The 19,954-nt window shown below is 42.0% G+C and overlaps 1 protein-coding gene across 7 annotated transcripts in view; it reads right to left on the reverse strand.

The window, feature by feature from the left end:
* DNMBP (dynamin binding protein) overlaps positions 1 to 19,954 on the reverse strand; it is a 120,524-nt gene that overhangs the window by 14,171 nt on the left and 86,399 nt on the right. For all 7 annotated transcript variants that reach the window (XM_086377188.1, XM_086377194.1, XM_086377189.1 and 4 more), the window contains 7 exons: positions 9,830 to 10,023; positions 8,848 to 8,947; positions 3,922 to 4,069; positions 3,341 to 3,358; positions 2,776 to 2,975; positions 1,108 to 1,238; positions 2 to 106 (listed from right to left, as the gene is read on the reverse strand). In XM_086377188.1, the coding sequence (XP_086233314.1) occupies positions 2 to 106; positions 1,108 to 1,238; positions 2,776 to 2,975; positions 3,341 to 3,358; positions 3,922 to 4,069; positions 8,848 to 8,947; positions 9,830 to 10,023 (896 nt within the window). The remainder of the gene's footprint in view (position 1; positions 107 to 1,107; positions 1,239 to 2,775; positions 2,976 to 3,340; positions 3,359 to 3,921; positions 4,070 to 8,847; positions 8,948 to 9,829; positions 10,024 to 19,954) is intronic.

Below are 19,954 nucleotides of genomic sequence, written 5' to 3' on the forward strand. Positions count from 1 at the left end.
CGCGGATGTGCTGGAGGTAGAGAGAAAGGTCTCGGATAAAAGATTTGATTAATCTTTCTTGCATTCGGAAGTTTTTCTCTGTTTCTTCAAATACTTCATCTTTAATCTGTTCAAAGTAAGTAAGTGCTGTTAGCAAGTTTGGACTCTCCCTCGGTTGATCTTACTAGAAATGCATCTTTCTTACGCACATCTTTTGTTTAAATTTTAAGCCTTTGATGTTTCTGAATCATATGGAATTGGATTTAAGCACTTCTCCAGGCTTTGACAGAGCTCCTGAGTATACACAGGTACGACTGTCTCCACCCAACCCCGCTCTGTTCCTGACAAAACCCCCTGCTGGTCAGGCTGTCGGCTTCACCGGTGCTGCTGCCTGGCCAGGTTTGCCCTCCCTCCCTATGCCAAACCTGCCCATCTCCTTTAAAGCTCAGATTAAATCTTGCCAACATGAAGCTCACTCTCACGGAGCTCCTGTTTACTTAAGTAACACACTGTGTAGAGATCAAACTGCAAAGCTTAGCAACTGATTCTTTAGTTGGTATTTTCCACTGACTGTAATCACATTCACATGGTTCAGCACATGAAATTTGGAGACTCTGGATCTTCTCTGTGGCTGTTTTACAAGTCACTCAGCTAGGTGATCTCCTAAATCCCTTCTACCCTCACATGTCCACAATTTTGATTCCCCAAACAGATGATAAACTCCTTATGGGTGTCTAAAACCATGATAACTCTTATATGGTGACAGATTTGGCTTCCTGATTTGTCTTTGTAAGCAGCTTAAGGCTCAGATGGAGGGTTGCGGGGGGCAGTAGATTTAAATAAACAGTAGAGGAACTTCCCTGATGGTCCAGTGGCTAAGACTCCATGCTCCCAATGCAGCAGGCCTGGGTTCAATCTCTGGCAGGAAACTAGATCCCATATGCCACAACTAAGACCCAAGGCAACCAGATAAACAAACAGTAGCTGCAGGAGGTTTTATCTACCAGCTAGCAAACACCAAGAGGATACTAAGAGGGGAATCTTACCAATTCACACCATGTAGGCTGCCCTGTGGAGTCCTGAAAAGCAGCCAAAGACATGCTGAACCATCAAGGGCAGTAACCTCACCTGTGGAGCAAAGCCAGTGAGATGCTTCAGATGACTGCTAACCCGGTTGGATTTCTTGATGATGGAGTGGATGTTCAGTTTGGAAATTTTCTCCATGAGGCTATCTTCATCACCCTTTCGGTACTTGAGAACTGGGGAGTGAGTCAAACTGGTGAGTGGAGAAAGCCCTCTTCCAAGCATGGAGAGACTACACACAAGACTAACAACCCAAACTCGAGCTGGTGCTTATTTTCAGTGAGCTTATGACTGAGCCCACAAAGTATTAATCCAAATCACCATTTATGGACAGATCAGATACCCAGAGAACAGCAGAGACTGGAGAAGATTAGAGACAATGTAGGAAGGTCGTGGAGGTAAAAAGCCTAAGATCTGGAGTCAAGACAACCTCTGAGTTACAATGCCTGGGTCTGTCACTTCATCAAGGTGTGGCCTTAGGGAATTCCCCGATGGTCCAGTGGTTAGGACTATGCACTTCCACTGCCAGGGCCCAGGTTCAATCCCTAGTCAGGGAACTGAGGTCCTACAAGCTGTGAGGCATGGCAAAAAAAAAACAGTGTGGCCTTAAATAATTCACTTAATTTCTCTGAGCCTCATTTTCCTTTCCAATAAAATGAAGACAGTAACAGTACCTGCCCACCTTAAATGGTCTCATACACAAATGAGATATTTATATCCAATCATCTCACACAGTGAAATGCTATGCAGGAGTTGTCTGACTGTGTGTCATACATCAGTCAGTCTGCAGAAACCCCCAGAAATAACAGTAGAAGGGTAGCAAGGGAAGTCTGGGTGGCAGAGAAAAGCACACTTAACTGTTGTAGGAGATGAAGATGACATTATATGACGAGATATGAACCAAGACAAAGGGCTCGATGGCCAGAGGGCTTTAACAGCCACAGCCAACATCACACATAAACATGGGTGACATAGCTGAAGCAGGAGGGGGAAATGATTTTAGATAAATATGCAGAGTAGTGGAGAGACAGGCAGAGAGGCTACATTATAGATTCTTTGAGGATATGAATGATAAATCAATTTATTATAGCATGGGCACCATGCAATACTCATTGAGTATTCAAAATCAAAGTTTTGACAAGAGATTTCATGAGACAGAGGACATGGTTCAGTTTGTCCTCTATCATAAAGAAAGAGTGGGTGGTTTGTTGACTGACCACACAGTTTTAGGGTGAGGGGAGGGGCTCAGACCAGAGGCAGGACTGATAGGGCCAGAGAGGTGAGCAAACTGGGGTTTTCTGAAAGAAGACAAGAAACTTCTAGCTTAAGTGGAAGCAAACATGCAGAGCAAAGAGATGCAAGAATGGACCCAAAGGGACTCCCTTCAATGAGATGAGAAGGCAGGCAGGCACTCAACTTGAAGGAACTGTCCTGATCAGCCATTCTCTAACTGATCTTCATATCTCCTGGGAAAGACTCATTGCTATAAGCTTTGTCACACATGCCTGATTTCCAACATGCATGGCTGTGCTTTTATTATCATCATTGCTTTCTTTCTTTCATGATCTCATTTTCCCCAAATTCTATTACCATTTCTTCACCACAGCCCTATTACCTACCACCTGCCTGTCCACCTCTGGTTTAGTAATTAATTCTTTTGAGGAGAACATTCTCAAGGGCGTGCCTCCTTTTCAGCAAGTATGCTTTTCTTACCCAGGTCCTTTCGACGTTTATACTCATTAATGTTAACGTTGATTTCCTTGACTGCAAGGACTGCACTGGTTAAAGGCACTTTATCTGGGTGGGATTCAGGGGTGGAATTCAATAACTCCATCAGCAGCAATGGGTAACGCATAACTCTCTGCACTGGTTTGATGAGGAAGGAGCCCAGGTTAATATAATTTGTGCATCCCCTACAAGAGAAGGGAAAACAGAGACTCTGGTCAACTGTCAGTAACACCGGGCCTGTAGCCAGTATTTGTTGTTCCTAATACAGCTCCGTTCTCTCACCCTACTTCCCAACTTCATTCATTCACATTTACCAGGCACCTAACAGATATCAGGGAGTGTTCCAGGTGCTGTGGATTTAGCAGTGAACCAAAAAAGTCCCTGCCTGATGGGAAGAGGCAGACAATAATCAAAGCAACATTATACAAAGTGTCATTTGGTGGTAAGTGCTATGCAGGAAAACACAGCAAGGCAGGTCTACTTCTAGACCTGCCTTGACTTCTAGCTTCTGTCTATGAAAGAAGAAAGCAAAAAAGCGGCAGGAACTCACCATTCGTTGTACAGGCTCCTATAAGGCAGTGAGCATGAAAAGAAGAAACAGCTGATTAGAGAAAATACTGATGCTGAATTTCACATTCCTCCCAGAACGTATTAGTCCAGCTAATGCCTATTAGCTGGGCAGACAAAAAACACACGAGATAAAAGGGGAATTGTGAATGTTTATGGTGGCATTTCTAGTCTATTAAAAAAGTCAGTGAGCCCCTAACTTCACTCTGACCTATTCAGACACATATTACATCCTCACAACCTGTCTCCCTAAGACATGAGAATCTCACGATGGTCGAGACCAAACTACCTTCCTGGCAGCTTCTTACCTGAAAATGCTAACTTTGTATGTATAAATAAAACTGATTTTAATGGATGTAACTACAAGCAGGAAGCTACTTAAGATCTCCATGATACAGAACGGGAAAAGGCCAAGTTACACAGAAGGATCTCCAATGATGTATCGCTTGTATTTAAAACACGATAGATTCATAGATGTCCTAAGAAGTCTAGAGAGACATGGGAATGACTTTCAACAGGCAGAACTAAAGAGCTATGATGGAATGAAGTGCTCAAAACTCCTACTTAAGATCTGCCAAGGAGTCCTGAAGATGCTTCTGGATCTTCTCATCCTTCTCATAGATTTCCAGCAATGAGATGGCCTCATCGTGATTCTGGCAGTAAACCTTGTATGTTCCTTCAAGCTCATCTCGGTGATCAAGAAACACAGGTCCTGTGGAATATACACAAACACAGAATGTTTTCAGTAACTCTCTTCTCAGCATCCTAAATGGAAGGTATATAACCACACTTTAATACCAGATAACCCTATCCCTTAAACAAGAAGCTGTTTCCCTGTAATAGCTTTAAATTCTACTTATTTAACCCCAAATTAAGAGAACTATCTCATCCATGTTTTTATTTTTCAGAACCTATACACATGCACACACACCCACATACCCAGTTCCTGAAACAGCCTCCAGTCCCTTTTCAGTCAGGCAGAGTAATCAAGTACTCTCTACATAGTTATGTGATCAGAACCTATAAAGACCTCTTAGCTCCCAAAGCCCCAAATCTCCACAGAGATAAAGAGATCCTTCTACGGCAGCAGCTTCTAATCTTTTCTTTGTGCATCAATTAAATACAAGGACTATAAACGACATTTATTATATTAAAATATCCATAATATAAAACTCCCTCAATCTATGATATAGTAATATATGTACTTCTCTATAAAACACTGAATAGCAAAACATAGCAATGAATCGAACACACCATAATTTCAAGTGTGATAAGTGACATAAGAAACTGGTAACATGGGTTGTTTCTGGGACTTCTAGATACCTGCAACTTAATGTGATACGAGCATGTGACTTTAGTTGGTGAGAAAGTCATTGTTCCCTACAGTCATATCTTAAATCAGTGCTACATTTTTGTTACAAACTTCTATCCAAGTTGGTGGACTCTTTGAAATCTACCCACAGGCCCCCCTCCCCCCGCAGTCTACACCAGCTGGGAAAAGGAACAGTTCCTAAACAGACTTCCACAGAGCAGTTGCACTTAGAGCAGTTGCCTGAGCATGCAGACTCCCGGATTTGTTAAAACCCTTCCTCTTGCGCCTCTTCCCTCTCTCAGAGAACCTGCTCCTTCCTTCTTCAGCTTGCACTGCTCCCCAAAAGACAACATCCTCTCATTCTTGAGCTTCTCCCTCAACATATGGCCCTACTTACTGCTTCCCCTACAAGCACCTCTCTCTCCCAGCTGCTCTGAGCATGAGCCACTCCCTCAGGGAGCCCCATCTCTCTCTACAAGGTCACCTGTTTCCTCCATGTTACGTCCCATGGAATTCCCTATTCTCGTGCAGAGCACTTTTTATTTAAATGAAATGTATTTCCTTAATTATAGCTCCTTCCTCCAAGAGCCTTGACTATGTCCACACACATCACACTTGTGCTGCTGTCCCACTGGCAGCCTTAGTCAACCCTGTGACTCAAGGGCCCAGGCGTTAAAGAGTGGGGCTGCTTCCTCTTGACCTTCAGGGCCACTGTGGAGACCCTGGGCCACCAGTGTCTCCATTCAGTTTCACCAACTGATATTTGCCTGGCTTCTTCCCTTCGTATCCTCCAGCCCCCTACCCACCACCCAGCACTCCTAGAACCTTCATGCTGACACCCATGACTCTGCACACACCTCCATTCAAGGGTTTCCAACCTCTGCAACTGTGACTCTTCTACATCAACTACAACCTAGCAAAGCTATGCCTTAACTTATAGTGTCTTTTCAAATTTAGGTCACAACCCATGAATAGGTCATGGACTCTACTTTATGGGTACGATCAGCACATATCTGAGGAAACAGAATGGAACAGAAAACACTGGACACAGTAAAAGTAAGCACAGACACACACAGACACGGATCCTGGCCGTTATGTAAAATTTATTTCTTTCTGTGGGACATGTTTAAAATAATTAAAAGCCAGTTCCTTACATATTACCAGATATTCAGAGTCTCCTGGTACTTCTTTCTCATCTCAACCTCCTCATGTTCTAAGTCATCCAAGCCCCGAACACCGACTATTCTCTCTTTCCCTGTGGACCCTTGTCCTGCCTGTACTAGAATTCTTCTCCAATCAGGCTTATAAATTAATTCAAAGACGCTTTCTCCAGCATCCTGGATTACCTTGGAATTTCACCACATTATTCACTGTATACTTTTTTCATTTCTATTCCTAGGTGATTAAAAACTGCTTGGGAGGCATACTTTTAAAAGGGGAGTCAAGCATACTACAGAGCAGTTTGAATAGTATGCTTCTGTTTATCTAATTTTAAAAAAAAATGGTGATGGGGGACCAGGGTAGAGAAAATACATATGTAAGTTCTGTTATGAATCCAAAAGGAGATATAAGAAAACTAGTAACATTAGTTGTTTCTGGTTGAGAAGAGCTAAGTGGCAGGGACAGATAGAGTTTTCATTAAGCAGTTCTTTGTACTTTTCAAATTTTATGCCATGTGAAAAATTAAAAGTAAGTTACACTTAAAATATATATTACATATTAAACTTAAGAAAAATAAAACACTGCTTATACAATTCAAGTCAATCTGCCCTTTGCAAGTAGCTGAACAATGCTTTAATTTGCCTTCCCTGACTTTCCAGAACCTTCCCTTATCAGATATGCAAAACCTTGTCCTTTATTAATTCCCCCCGAGTGCACTGCCTGGCCTCCTGTTGACCAAGACTGAAGCCCCCCAGCCTGGTGCGCTCATTCAGCCTGTTTTGCCTACTGTATATCATGGTCACTGCACACTGTCCCTCCTTGTAAAGCTAACCCTCCTCTCAGGCCCTAAGCCCTTTCGTTCCCAGGCCCTCTCCTCCCCCATCCTCTGTGTGCCTTCAGCTCATCTCAGTCTGCTACCTAAATTCCTGGTGTCTTGGGGCAAGAGGGGAAGGGGAGAAATAAAATGGCTAAAATCGTATGGGGTGAGATTATGGATATTCTGTTTCATTTCTTCTTTTATTCTTGTCATAATATACAGGTAATAATATCATTCTATAAAAATGGGGTCACCATGGCTTCCTCCGGTCAACATGTGTGTCTCCTTCCTCAACTTTCCTGACCTCTGGCCTCTACAGTGAGGCTGAGAGCAGGATCCCAGGCTTCAGTTTCTCTTGCCATTCCATAAAGTACTAGTAATACATAAGCAGCTGTTCTGTACAGAGGCTAACAGCATATGCAGAGCCCACAGGAAAGACCTGATAACACAGTACTAGCCATGTGACCCTGGGCAAATTACTCTCCTGAGCAAGTCTCAGTTTCCTCATCTGTAAACTAAGATTAATAGCAGGTTAACCTCACAGGGCTGTTGTAGGGAACAAGTGCAATCAAGCTTGATGTACCTTGAAAGGGTGTGTGGAGTACTATAAACCCTGGAGAAACATTAACCAAGCTGCACTATCACCTACCATTCCACAGCCACCACCCTCTTCTGCAGGAGGGCAGAGCCCCGACTATTCTTATATCCACTTCTCTCCCTGATGAGTCAGGTCAACACCACCTAGCTTAAGTCAACATCATGAGCCCATTCCCCTCTCTAGTGATTTACGTAGGCATAGGCATGTGACCAGTTCTGGCCAATGAAAAACAGAGAATTCCAGTGAGGGGACTCTGGAAAGGTCCGCTTATCCTTAAATGACACAGGGTCACTTTTTCCTTCTGTTGGATGTTGTGTGTGTAGTGGGATGGCTAGAACTGTGGTAGCATCCTGTCACTTTGATTCTAATAAAATACCAAAGTGACAGGAAGTCCCCTCCCACGTGGTACCAGAGCTGGTCTGTATGACAAGTAAAATATGGCAGAAGCGATGGTGTGTCACATCTGAGACCAGGTTATAGAAGACACTGGCTCCCATCTCAAGCCTCCTCTCTCTCTTGGATCACACAGTTTGGGGAAAGCTAGCTGCCACTGTCATGAAAGTGAAGAGGCCTACATGGCAAGGAACTGAGGACTGATGATCTGAGTGAACCTGTGGGACCAGATCCTTGATTGAGCCCCAGACGCTGGCGGCCCAGATAACAGCTCGACTCCGACCTCATGAGAGACTCAGAGCCAGAATCACCTAGCTAAGCCACTCCCAGATTCCTGAACCAAAGGAAATGTGACCTGCTTCTGTTTTAAGGCACTAAATTTTAGTATAATTTGTTTCACGGCAATAGATAACGAACACAATTCCCTTGTTTATAAGAAATAGATAATTGTTTTTCAAACGTTTTTCACAATGACCCATGTGAATAAACACATTTTAAATCATGACTCAGTGGACATATATGTAGAACTGAAATAAAAATTTCAAAAAGTGTAGTTATTATTTACAGTGCATTCTGATATTTTCTATTTTATTGTAAATATATATATACTGGGTATTAATTTTTTAAAGAAATCGTTCAGTAGATTTATTAATAAGAGTAAAGATAAAGGCAACCTTTTGAAGATCAATTCTCCATGGTACTTCTACATGATTTGGGACAGCTCTTATTCCAGATTAGATTTCCAAGGATGTTTGTATAACAGAAAGCCTTGGAGGATAGAGACAGATTCCCCTTCCTGGAGAGATGGCAGGTTTGTTCCTGACCAGAATAACAAAGACAATGTCTTCTTCCTGCACAAAGTTGGACGACCCTGCCAGCAGTACTATAATACTGGGGTTTATCTAAATGTGATTGGTTCCTTAGCTGTAAGATAAACCCACTGAGTTACCGGGTCCTAAAATGATTTCATGACCCACTAAAAGACTGCAACTGTCAATCTGAAAAATATCACACCATGTAACAACAAAAATTTCTTCTATTGCAAGCATCCAATATCACCACAAAGTAGACCAAATAACCTTGGAACTAAGTAACTAAAACTTCATTTTCCTAGTAAAACTATTAAATACCAGTGCTCTTCTCCTCTGTCTCCTACAAAAGAAAAGAAAAAAAAAAACCTGTTTCTGAAATAACAGCAGGGGCTCATACCTATGTTATCGCTGACTTCCAGATCAGTCAATAATTGTTTTGAGACCTTAATCACCATCTGCATATTTCCAAAAAGTCCCTCAAAATCAATGTTTGGTATCTGAGAAAGGAAAACAAAACAAAGATGCATAGAAACAAAATTAATAGCATATCATTCACATTAGGAACATCTCTTCAAGGATGATACAAAAATCCCTCAAGGTCATCTTCACCACTCTCATGAGGTTTCCAGAATGGGAACATCTGGCATCACCTTCAGTGCCACCTTTTGTCCTTGATCCAACTACTTTCTGCTCCCCCATCCCCATTACCATAGTGAAATGACTGTAGAACCAATTTCTGTTAACTGTATAATAATTGTACAATTATTATACTGAGACAGAAATTCCACCCAGGACCCAAAACCTGATGGCACCATCCACTTCCTAGAATTCTTATGAGTGACTGTTCCAGGAGTCCATACCCAAGCTGAGCCCAGGCGGTCAAGTAACAAGCAACAGGACGGACTGTAAATCCCCAGGATACCGTTAACCTTCCCCCCTGCCTCATCCCCAGCATTTAAGAGAGTGTCTAGCATACACATATTAGTAAGAGTTTCTGGAATAAACCTGTAAATCAGATGCTACAGACAGGTAAACCATCACCAGACTTCAATATATTAATATTACTGCAAAGCTTCCCAGTAAAGTGTAAAGTGGTAACTCTAGACTCACTGGAACTGTTTTCACCACAGAAACAGGAAATGTCCTAGGAGTTATTGCAGTAACTTAAGTTAGTAAGTTAATAACGGACTTGATAAGTGACAGGATGGGGAAGGCTTAAGCTGATGACACGTGTCAACTGGGGCCCTTGAATTAAGAGCCGCAGTCACAACCTTTATTTCAAACCCAATAAATCTTTGTGGTGAAAGCTCCTGTACCCTAAGCCTTAGGCCTGGAGAACCATGTTCATGGCAAAGCTCACTTTCTCCACTAGTTCCCACCTGTGCCTGTTGCAGGGGAAACATGATCCGCTCAATACACATCTCCAGATCCCGGATGTAGTCTCTTTCCGTCTGAAGAAGTTCCTCTATCACCTTGGCTCTCTTCTCTAGCATCCTTTGCTCTGGGTTTTCAGTGGACACAGAACCAGAAGGGGCCATCAGTGATGAAGACTGGGAGGAGAGAAGCGTCATTTCTAGAAGGAAAAAGAGAACGGGTCAGCAGCTATGAAAGCAGGCCTCTGCAACAGTTTGAGTTGAAAAGAACATATTCTTTTTGAGTTGAAAAGAGCACAACCGAAGGTCTCATGATTGTTGACCATCAGGAAACCTGATCCCCAAGTCCATTCTAATCACAAATATGAAGAGCTGAGCAAGCTTGGAGACAGAACTTCTCCCATCTGTGAGATACCATTTCTAGAATCTGTCCTAAAAACAAGCAGCTGGCCCATTTTATGAGGACAAACCAGTGGCCACAGCCACTTTGCAAAAGAGGCTGAAGGAGGTGCTGTTCTTATAAAGAACTGCTTTCACTTAGGTTTAAAACCTGTTTCAGGAACTTAGCAGAGATACCAAGCTGGAAGTTATAAACACTGATATACTAGCACATGTTAAAAAGAGTATTATGGAAACATAACAATGCCAGCTAAAGGGGAAACAAGAACTAGGTGGGAATTATCTGTCTGAGATCTGGGTGACTGCGTGGCCCACCTTAACCCAATTACTGTGATGGCAGATTAACATTCAGTTCAGTTCAGTTCAGTCGCTCAGTCGTGTCCGACTCTTTGCGACCCCATGAATCGCAGCACGCCAGGCCTCCCTGTCCATCACTAACTCCCGGAGTTCACTCAAACTCAAGTCCATCAAGTTGGTGATGCCATCCAGCCATCTCATCCTCTGTCGTCCCCTTCTCTTCCTGCCCCCAATCCCTCCCAGCATCAGAGTCTTTTCCAATGAGTCAACTCTTCGCATGAGGTGGCCAAAGTATGGAGTTTCAGCTTTAGCATCAGTCCTTCCAATGAACACCCAGGACTGATCTCCTTTAGAATGGACTGGTTGGATCTCCTTGCAGTCCAAGGGACTCTCAAGAGTCTTCTCCAACACCACAATTCAAAAGCATCAATTCTTCCACGCTCAGCCTTCTGCAGTCCAACTCTCACATCCATACATGACTACTGGAAAAACCACAGCCTTGACTAGACGGACCTTTGTTGGCAAAGTAATGTCTCTGCTTTTCAATATGCTATCTAGGTTGGTCATAACTTTCCTTCCAAGGAGTAAGCGTCTTTTAATTTCATGGCTGCAGTCACCATCTGCGGTGATTTTGGAGCCCCCCAAAATAAAGTCTGACACTGTTTCCACTGTTTCCCCATCTATTTCCCATGAAGTGATGGGACCAGATGCCATGATATTCGTTTTCTGAATGTTGAGCTTTAAGCCAACTTTTTCACTCTCCTCTTTCACTTTCATCAAGAGGCTTTTTCGTTCTTCTTCACTTTCTGCCATAAGGGTGGTGTCATCTGCATATCTGAGGTTATCGATATTTCTCCCGGCAATCTTGTTTCCAGCTTGTGCTTCTTCCAGCCCAGAGTTTCTCACGATGTACTCTGCATAGAAGTTAAATAAGCAGGGTGACAATATACAGCCTTGATGAACTCCTTTTCCTACTTGGAACCAGTCTGTTGTTCCATGTCCAGTTCTAACTGTTGCTTCCTGACCTGCATACAAATTTCTCAAGAGGCCGGTCAGGTGGTCTGGTATTCCCATCTCTTTCAGAATTTTCCAGTTTATTGTGATCCACACAGTCAAAGGCTTTGGCATAGTAGTATATAATAAAATATTTAAGAATTGTCTGGGCTTCCCTGATAGCTTAGTTGGTAAAGAATCCACCTGCAATGCAGGGGACTCCGGTTCGATTCCTGGGTTGGGAAGATCCCCTGGAGAGGAGGAAGGGCTACCCACTCCAGTATTCTTGGGCTTCCCTTGTGGCTCAGCTGGTAAAGAATCCTCCTGCAATGAGGGAGACCTGGGTTCGATTCCTGGGTTGGGAAGATCCCCTGGAGAGGGGGAAAGGCTACCCACTCCAGTATTCTGGCCTGGAGAATTCCATGGACTGTATAGTCCATGTCATCACAAAGAGTCAGATACGACTGAACGACTTTCACTTTCTTTTTCCCTATGAAAACAATAATGAAGACTCACAAGCAAGTTCTGTTACTTCAAATGTCCTGGAAGATACAAATGACCTATAAATATGAAGTTCTTTAACAGCATTTTCAATTAAAAAAAAAAAACCTCTGCAGCCACACTACATGATCTAAAACTGAAAACAAATGCACATTTTGTCATTAGCTTTTACAAATACCTTTACTTAGATATACATATGATGAGAGATCTATTATCTTATATATAAAATGAGATGGCATTTATTTCAAATAGATGTTAAATGCTAAAATAAACAACTGAGAAAATTTCAACAGTGAAGCAATCTCTGCTGTTTATTTCAAATTCCTTAAGATCCACTTTAAAAAATGACGACTTTGGTAAGTAAACATACTAGCAAATCTGAGTGGGATTACAAGAATATTTTTACTCAGATCTAAGAAGTGAAAACACAAGTGTTCAAACTATTAAACTTATGGAAAACTAAGCTTTCACAGCAGATTTTAGTCTCCAAAATCCTTCCCCATTGCCCCTTCACTAAGAATTTAGGAATTCCAATGTTTAAAAAGTGTTAACTCAGATTCTGGTTTCTAAAACCCATTCTCCAGTAGAAGGAACCAGAGTTCTTTGGAGAAATGGCTCTTTCCAAGGCAAGGCAAAGGTAGATGAGTCTGAAACATCTTATGGCAGAAAATAAGGATATGCTGAAGAAAATGATGGGAATGTGTCGAAAGGGCTTGGAACCAAATTGAAGGGGCTCCCACTGGCCAAATCTGTACAATTCGAGGATCAAAATAAATAAGCACAGCAATGAATTGTAATCTGTTGACTAAAATAAGAATCCATGAACTCTCATCAATAATATATACGTACATAAATAAACAGGGGAGAAGAGAAATGTTCTTTCTTATGGTAGAATGTCAGCTAATAGATACAGAAAAGGACTTCCCGGTGGTGCACTAAAGTCCACCTGACAATGCAGGGGACGTGGGTTCAATCCTTGGTCTGGGAAGATCCCACATGCCACCAAGCAACTAAGCCTGGGTACCACAACTACTGAGGTTGTGCTCTAGAGGAGCTAGCCCCAACTACCAAGCCCGAGTGCTGCCCTACTGAAACCTGGGTGCCTAAAGCCTAAGCTCCACGAGAGAAGCCATCACAATGAGAAGCCTGCACATCACAGCAAACAGCCCCTGCTCACCCCAACCAGAGAAAGCCTTCACAAGGTAATGAAGACCCAGCACAGCCATACAGAAATAAATAAAAGTATATATATACATATATAAGAAATAACAGAATTAGAAAAAAAAATTAGTATTTTGCAGCCATCAAAATGAAATTTAGTTCAGGCACAAACCATCAATGGATGATTCCAGTGTTAGTGATAGGGTTTTGATGATGATCAGGATATCTGCATAGTTTTGAACTAGTTACTATACTTATTCCAAAAATGAAACAGTGACTCTACAGTGGAGAAATGGGTAACACCGAAACCTACTAATCAAAATTAACACTACCAATTAAGGAAACGACATCACGTGCTTCCGAATGTCAGGTCTAGAAACAGCACGATATCCCTTCTGTGGTATTCCAGCCAAAAAGCATAATCTGAAAGGAATCTTGAAGAAACGTCACACAAACATAGGGATCTGTAACCTTCAAAACGTTATGTCATAAAAGACAAAGGAAGCCTGAGGACAAATCCCCAATTAAAGATAACTGAAGAGATGACAAGTAAAGGCAATGTGTGATCCTGAACTGAATCCTGATCTCAGGGAAAAAATGTTACAAAGGACATTAATAGGACAAACTGATGAAACTGGAATACAGTATAGACTGTAGATTGGATACATGAGTAAACCAATTAAAATTTTCCTGAAATGGACAGCTACATGCAAAAGAAGGGAATTCGAACATTCTCTCACATTCTATGCAAAAGTAACTCAAAATGAATTAAACATCTAAATATAAGATCAGATACTATAAAACTCTTAGAGGAAAACAGGCAGAACACTCTTTGATACAAAGTGCAGCAATATATTTTTGGATCTGGCTCCTAAAGTAAATAAAAGCAAAAGTAAACAAATACAACAAATAGCTTTTGCACAGCAGAGGAAATCACTGACAAAATGAAAAGAAAATATATTGAAAGGAGAAAATATTTGCAAATGATATGACCAAAGGGATTAATATCCAACACATATAAATAGCTCCTACAACTCAATTAAAAAAAAACAAAAACCCAATTTAAAAATGGGCAGAACTGAATAGACATTTTCCCAGAGAGGAAATGCAGATGGCCAACAGCCATGGGAAAATATGCTCAACATCTCTAACCATAAAGGAAACACAAATCAAAACCACAACGAGGGATCACCTCACACTTGTCATAATGGCCATCATTGAAAAGAACAGAAATTAACACCTGTTGACAAGGATGTGGAAAAAAGGGAACCCTCCTATACTGTTGGTAGAAGTGTAAATTGGTGCAGTCACTATGGAACAGAGTATGGACGTTTCTCAGAAAACTAAAAATAAAACCACCATATGACCCAGCAATTCCACTCCTGGGTATATATCTGGGGAAAAACAAACAAACAAACAAACAAACACTAATTCAAAAAGTTACATGCACCCCAGGAATAAAGCATAGCAGCATTATATACCATAGCCAAGACATGGAAGATAGCTAAGTTTCCATCAACAGATGAATGGATAAAGAAGATGTGGTATACATACACATATATACACAATGGAATACTACTTAGCGGTAAAAAAGGACTAAATTTGCCATTTGCAGCAATATGGATGGACTTGGAGGGCATTATGCTAATGAAGTAAGTGAGACAAAGGCAAATACCATATGATGGAATCTGAACAATACAACAAACTAGTGATTATAACACGGAGAAGGCAGTGGCACCCCACTCCAGTACTTTTGCCTGGAAAATCCCATGGACAGAGGAGCCTGGTAGGCTGCAGTCCATGGGGTTGCTAGAGTCGGACACGACTGAGCGACTTCACTTTCATTTTTCACTTTCATGCATTGGAGAAGGAAATGGCAACCCACTCCAGTGTTCTTGCCTGGAGAATCCCAGATGGGCTGCCGTCTATGGGGTCGCATAGAGTTGGACACGACTGAAGCGACTTAGCAGCAGCAGCAGCAGAAGTGATTATAACAAAGAAGCAGACTCACAAATATAGAGAACAAACTAATGGTTACCAGTGTGGGCAGGGAGGTGTGAAGTAAGGATAGGAGAATAGGAAGTACAAACTATTGGGTATAAGGAGAATAGGAAGTACAAACTATTGGGTATAGGATAGGCTTAAGGATGTACTGCACAACACAGGGAATGTGTTCAATATTTGGTAGTAACTGTAAATAGAAAATAATGTTTAAAACTGTATAAAAAAATTTAATTAAAATTCCTGAAATGGCACATCTATTATGGTCATGTATGAAAATATCCATATAATACACTGGTGCTTACCAAGGAGCACAATATATGCAACTTAGTCTCAAACAGTAAAGAAAAGAAGTGCATGTGTGGGTGTGGGTGCGGGTAGAGAAAGTGAGAATGAAAACAAAACATGGCAAAATGTTAAATATCGGCAAATACAAATAAAGATCTGTATACCACTGCAATTTTCTATAAATTTGATACTATTCAAGATAAAATTTAAGAAGACAAAATTAGAAATTTTCTTTCTGGAACTACTTTTTTGGATAGAATGAATGACAGAATTTCAAATCTTACTTCAGAGTGTTAAATGATGACTAAATTAATTGTAGTCTACATAAAATTTTCAATTGCCTTATTTTTAATTTTATTTACAATTTTAAACCTATGGAATTTCAGCCCCATATACAGTTGCCAGAAGCAGCAAGTTGAGCAGAGAAATTTATTTTCAACACAGGACTAAAAAGCTCTGAAAAGGGACACTTACTGAATTCCTACCACATGTCAGGCGCTTTATATGTTATGTCTCTGTACTCATTTAATATTCACACCAAAACTCTGAAGTAGTATTATTATTCCCATTTAACAGATAAGAAAACCTAGGCTTTGAGAGACTGACCAATTTGTTCCAGCCTCTGTAGTGAGTAAACAGCAGTTCTGGGATTTCAATCTAAATATATTTAAATCCAAATCCTGAATTAAATCCACTTAATCCTGCACCATTCTTCCTCCCTAGCCTGGAATTTCAACTAGAAAGGTCAGGGCTTATTTGCCTTGAATATTAAAAATTCCCCTGAAGCTATTATCTCCCAGGAATCAAAGTTCTATTATAATACATGAAAGCAGAAGATGCCAGAGCACTCATCAATTTGAACCCAGCAACCTACACTGAGACTCAGATTTTTATGTATATTTAAAAATAGAAAGAAATGGTAACAATTCTTTTAAAATACCACAAAGCCACTTTTTCCCCCTATAGGTGGATTTATAAACTGTTGAAAAGACTTTAAAACACAAAAAGGAAACATCCCTGTGGGATGTTTTTGCTAATTTGTGGTTTTCTGGGCACCTCCCCCTGGTGGTTCAGAAGGTAAAGAAATTGCCTGAAATTCGGGAGACCTCAGTTCGATCCCTGGGTTGGGAAGATCCCCTGAAGAAGGGAAAGGCTACCCACTCCAGTATTCTGGACTGGAGAATTCCATGCAGAAGTCCATGGGGTCGCAAAGAGTCGAACACGACTGAGTGACTTTCACTTCACCCCTGACAAAATGCCAGGCGCTTCTGAAGATGCGGGTCACCTTCAGGCTCCACATACACATTAACACTCAAAGATTAGGTCCAACTAGGAACATCTGGCTTGAAATGGCTCCAAACGTAAAACTGTTATTCCATTATTCCAAACACACAAAGGGGGAAAAAAAGATCTACAATTACTTTGCCAACAAAGGTCCATATAGCCAAAGCTATGGTATTTCCAGTAGTCATGTATGGATGTGAAAGTTGGACCATAAAGAAGGTTGAGTGCCGAAGAACTGATGCTTTTGAACTGTGGTGTTGGAAAAGACTCTTGAGAGTCCCTTGGACTGCAAGGAGATCCAACCAGTCAGTCCTAAAGGAAATCAACCCTGAATATTCCTTGGAAGGACCGATGCTGAAGCCGAAACTCCAATACCTTGGCCACCTGATGTGAAGAGCCAACTCATTAGAAAAGACCCTGATGCTGGGAAAGATTGAAGGCAGGAGGAGAAGGGGACAACAGAGTAGGAGATGGCTGGATGGCATCATTGATTCAATGGACATGAGTTTGAGCAAGCTCTGGGAGATGGTGAAGGACAGGGAAGCCTGGCGTGCTGTAGTCCATGGGGTCACAAAGGGTCAGACACGACAGAGAAACTGAATAACAAGTGAGAGAGAGCCCCCCCTCCCCCGCGAGCCAGTGAAACTCACACTCCCCCATTATTTAACTGGGGAGCCTTGCCAAAGTCCATTTTCACCTCTGGGCCTCAACATCCTCATTTGCAGAACTGCTGAGCAAATTAAATAAGTAATTTACTCAACACAAACTAGTCCTTTTCCCACAATGGGCCAGAAGACGCCATCTGCACTAAGGTAAAATGCAGCAAGAAGAAATGGTTCCGGGCCCATAAAATCCCACTTTTCTGTAAGAACAATGAAGTCTGGGGACGGGGAAGCACTCCAGAGGAAACTGAGGCCTAGCAGCACCAGCTAACAACAAAAGGTGCAGACCAGTCCCACTTTCCTCCTCGGGCAGCCCTGGAGGTGTTAAGGAGCTGGCAGCACAAACTTATGACTGTGATAAAACCAATAGGGATGGGTGTTTTGTTTTGTTTTTTTTCTTTTTGTCTCATTAACTCCCCCCAACGCCCCCCGCAAAATCCCAAGACATCCCCATGCCCTGAGGTTAGTGCACAGTCCCAGGCTCGTTCTGAAGAGTTCCTAGGAAGCGATTCTGTTAACCAGCAGCTTCCCACAACTCTACCCACCACATTCCAAAGCAGACTTAAAGAGAACAGCCACTCTTCCCTTGCCTCTGAAAGCTGGCTCTTTGCTGGGGAAAATCTCTCAACTCCTGGCGAGGTTCCAAGCGGCACTTGAACGAGGCGGCCAACTGTTTTACCTGCTTTTGTGCGGGTTCCAGCAACCCTGGACATACCTGCAGCACCAAAATGCTGGTGCAAGAGTTCCCATAGGTCCAAGGCCAGGCTGGCAGAATAGAATCTTCCCAGCGCTCTGGAATGCTCCACAACCCCCTAAAATCCTTTGAATAGGGTAGGCATTTCCCCCAGGCTTTCCCATATTTACATATGAATCGTTCCGAGTCCCCCAGGCTATCACAACAGGGCCTGTTCTAAAGGATGGAGCTGGAATCCTCTGCTTCCTGGACTGAGACGCAGAAGAGAGGGCCCAGCTCTGCTCTGACTCAACCCCTTTTCCCTCTTAGCTTTTCTTTCTTCGTCCTAAAACTGCCACAATTTCACTTCAGGAGTTTTTAAATCAAGAGTGTTATCTCCTTTTCCTGCCCCTTTTAATGTGTTGTTTTTGGATCCTCTTTTCAGGGAAGAAGTCTATGATAAGAGGCAAAGACGTAAAGAGGGCAGCATTTGTCTACCTTTCCGTTCTCAGGACCTCTTGTTCTGCAGTCCCTCTCCCAAGCCCCGCACAGCCCTCACTTTCCCCAGCGTCCTGCTACTTCTAGGTACCTTACCCTAAAGCCATCAGAATGCAGGTCTCACCTATGGTCCCAGGACAGCAAGAACTGCTAACATTTACACTTTAAAAGGAAGTGTGGAAAAGAAAGTTGCAGAACAACATGCCAGTTCTGTTTTTAAAAAGAGATGGAGAGGGAGAAAGAAAAAGGTGAGAAACATGCAAAAACCTCTACATATTTCCATATACACACATATAATATGTAAGTCCACAGAAAAAGGTATCGGGGAGAACACACTAAACTCCTCGGACAGGGAACTTGGATTGGGGATGGAGACTTGAGCTCAACCAGTACCTTTTAATTTCCTAAGAATCTAGTAATGTACTACCAGTAATTTAAGACAAGCTGTCATGCTAGCCAAGATTCATCTCTATGGGTGAAATTTTAAGCAATCTGAGAGAAGAACTTCTGATCAAGTTCTGCGAGAAGGATGGCACCATTGCCTAACTCCAGGGTTCCTGCTTCCTTCCACCATCAAATGGAGCTCTTTTTGGCTTTAAATTTTAACAAATATTTATATGACATTTACTCTGCATGTCAAGCATTGTTCAGGCACTTTACAAATACTGGTTTATTTAATCCTCATATCGTCCCCATCTTACTGATTCATGAAGAGAAATTTGTAACTGGCCCAGTATGTGGAAGATGAGAGCCCACACTGGCTTCAGAGCCTACAATTGCTACTCTGCCTCTAGCGCTTTTTCCGGGCAGGCAAATCTTGGCAACTGTGACCTGGAAATATACTTGTGGGTTTTAGTGACTGCCTGGTAGCTAATGACAAAATCGTGATTTTTAAAGCACACTTAACTTTCTGTATAGCCACAGGTCCCCCACCCACCATTTCAACTGTGAACAATGACATATTTAAGCATGTATACTGTATGTATGTCCATATCATTACATCTGTAAAACCCTACTCAGGGGACTTCCCTGGTGGCAGAGGAGATAAGAATCTGCCTGCCAATGAAGGGGACATGCGTTTGATCCCTGATCTGGGAAGATTTCACGTGTGGAGCAACTAAGCCCATGTGCCTTGAGCCTGTGCTCTGCAACAAGAAAAACCACCGCAAAGAGAAGCCCAAGCACTTCAATGAAGAGCAGCAGTCAAAGAAGCATTCAATGAAGAGCTCACCGCAACTAGAGAAAGCCCATGAAGCAATGAAGATCCAGTGCAGCCAAAAATAAATTAATTAAAAAAAATCCTACTCAGTGTAATGCAAATAATTCCTCAGAGAGAATCAAATCTAGCAGTGTTACACCCAGTAAATATTCAAT

This window comes from Bos grunniens, chromosome 26 (genome assembly GCF_055505025.1).
Source record: "Bos grunniens cultivar Pamir isolate PY7600 chromosome 26, Bosgru_T2T1.0, whole genome shotgun sequence".
In the NCBI taxonomy this organism is placed as follows: Eukaryota; Metazoa; Chordata; class Mammalia; order Artiodactyla; family Bovidae; genus Bos; species Bos grunniens.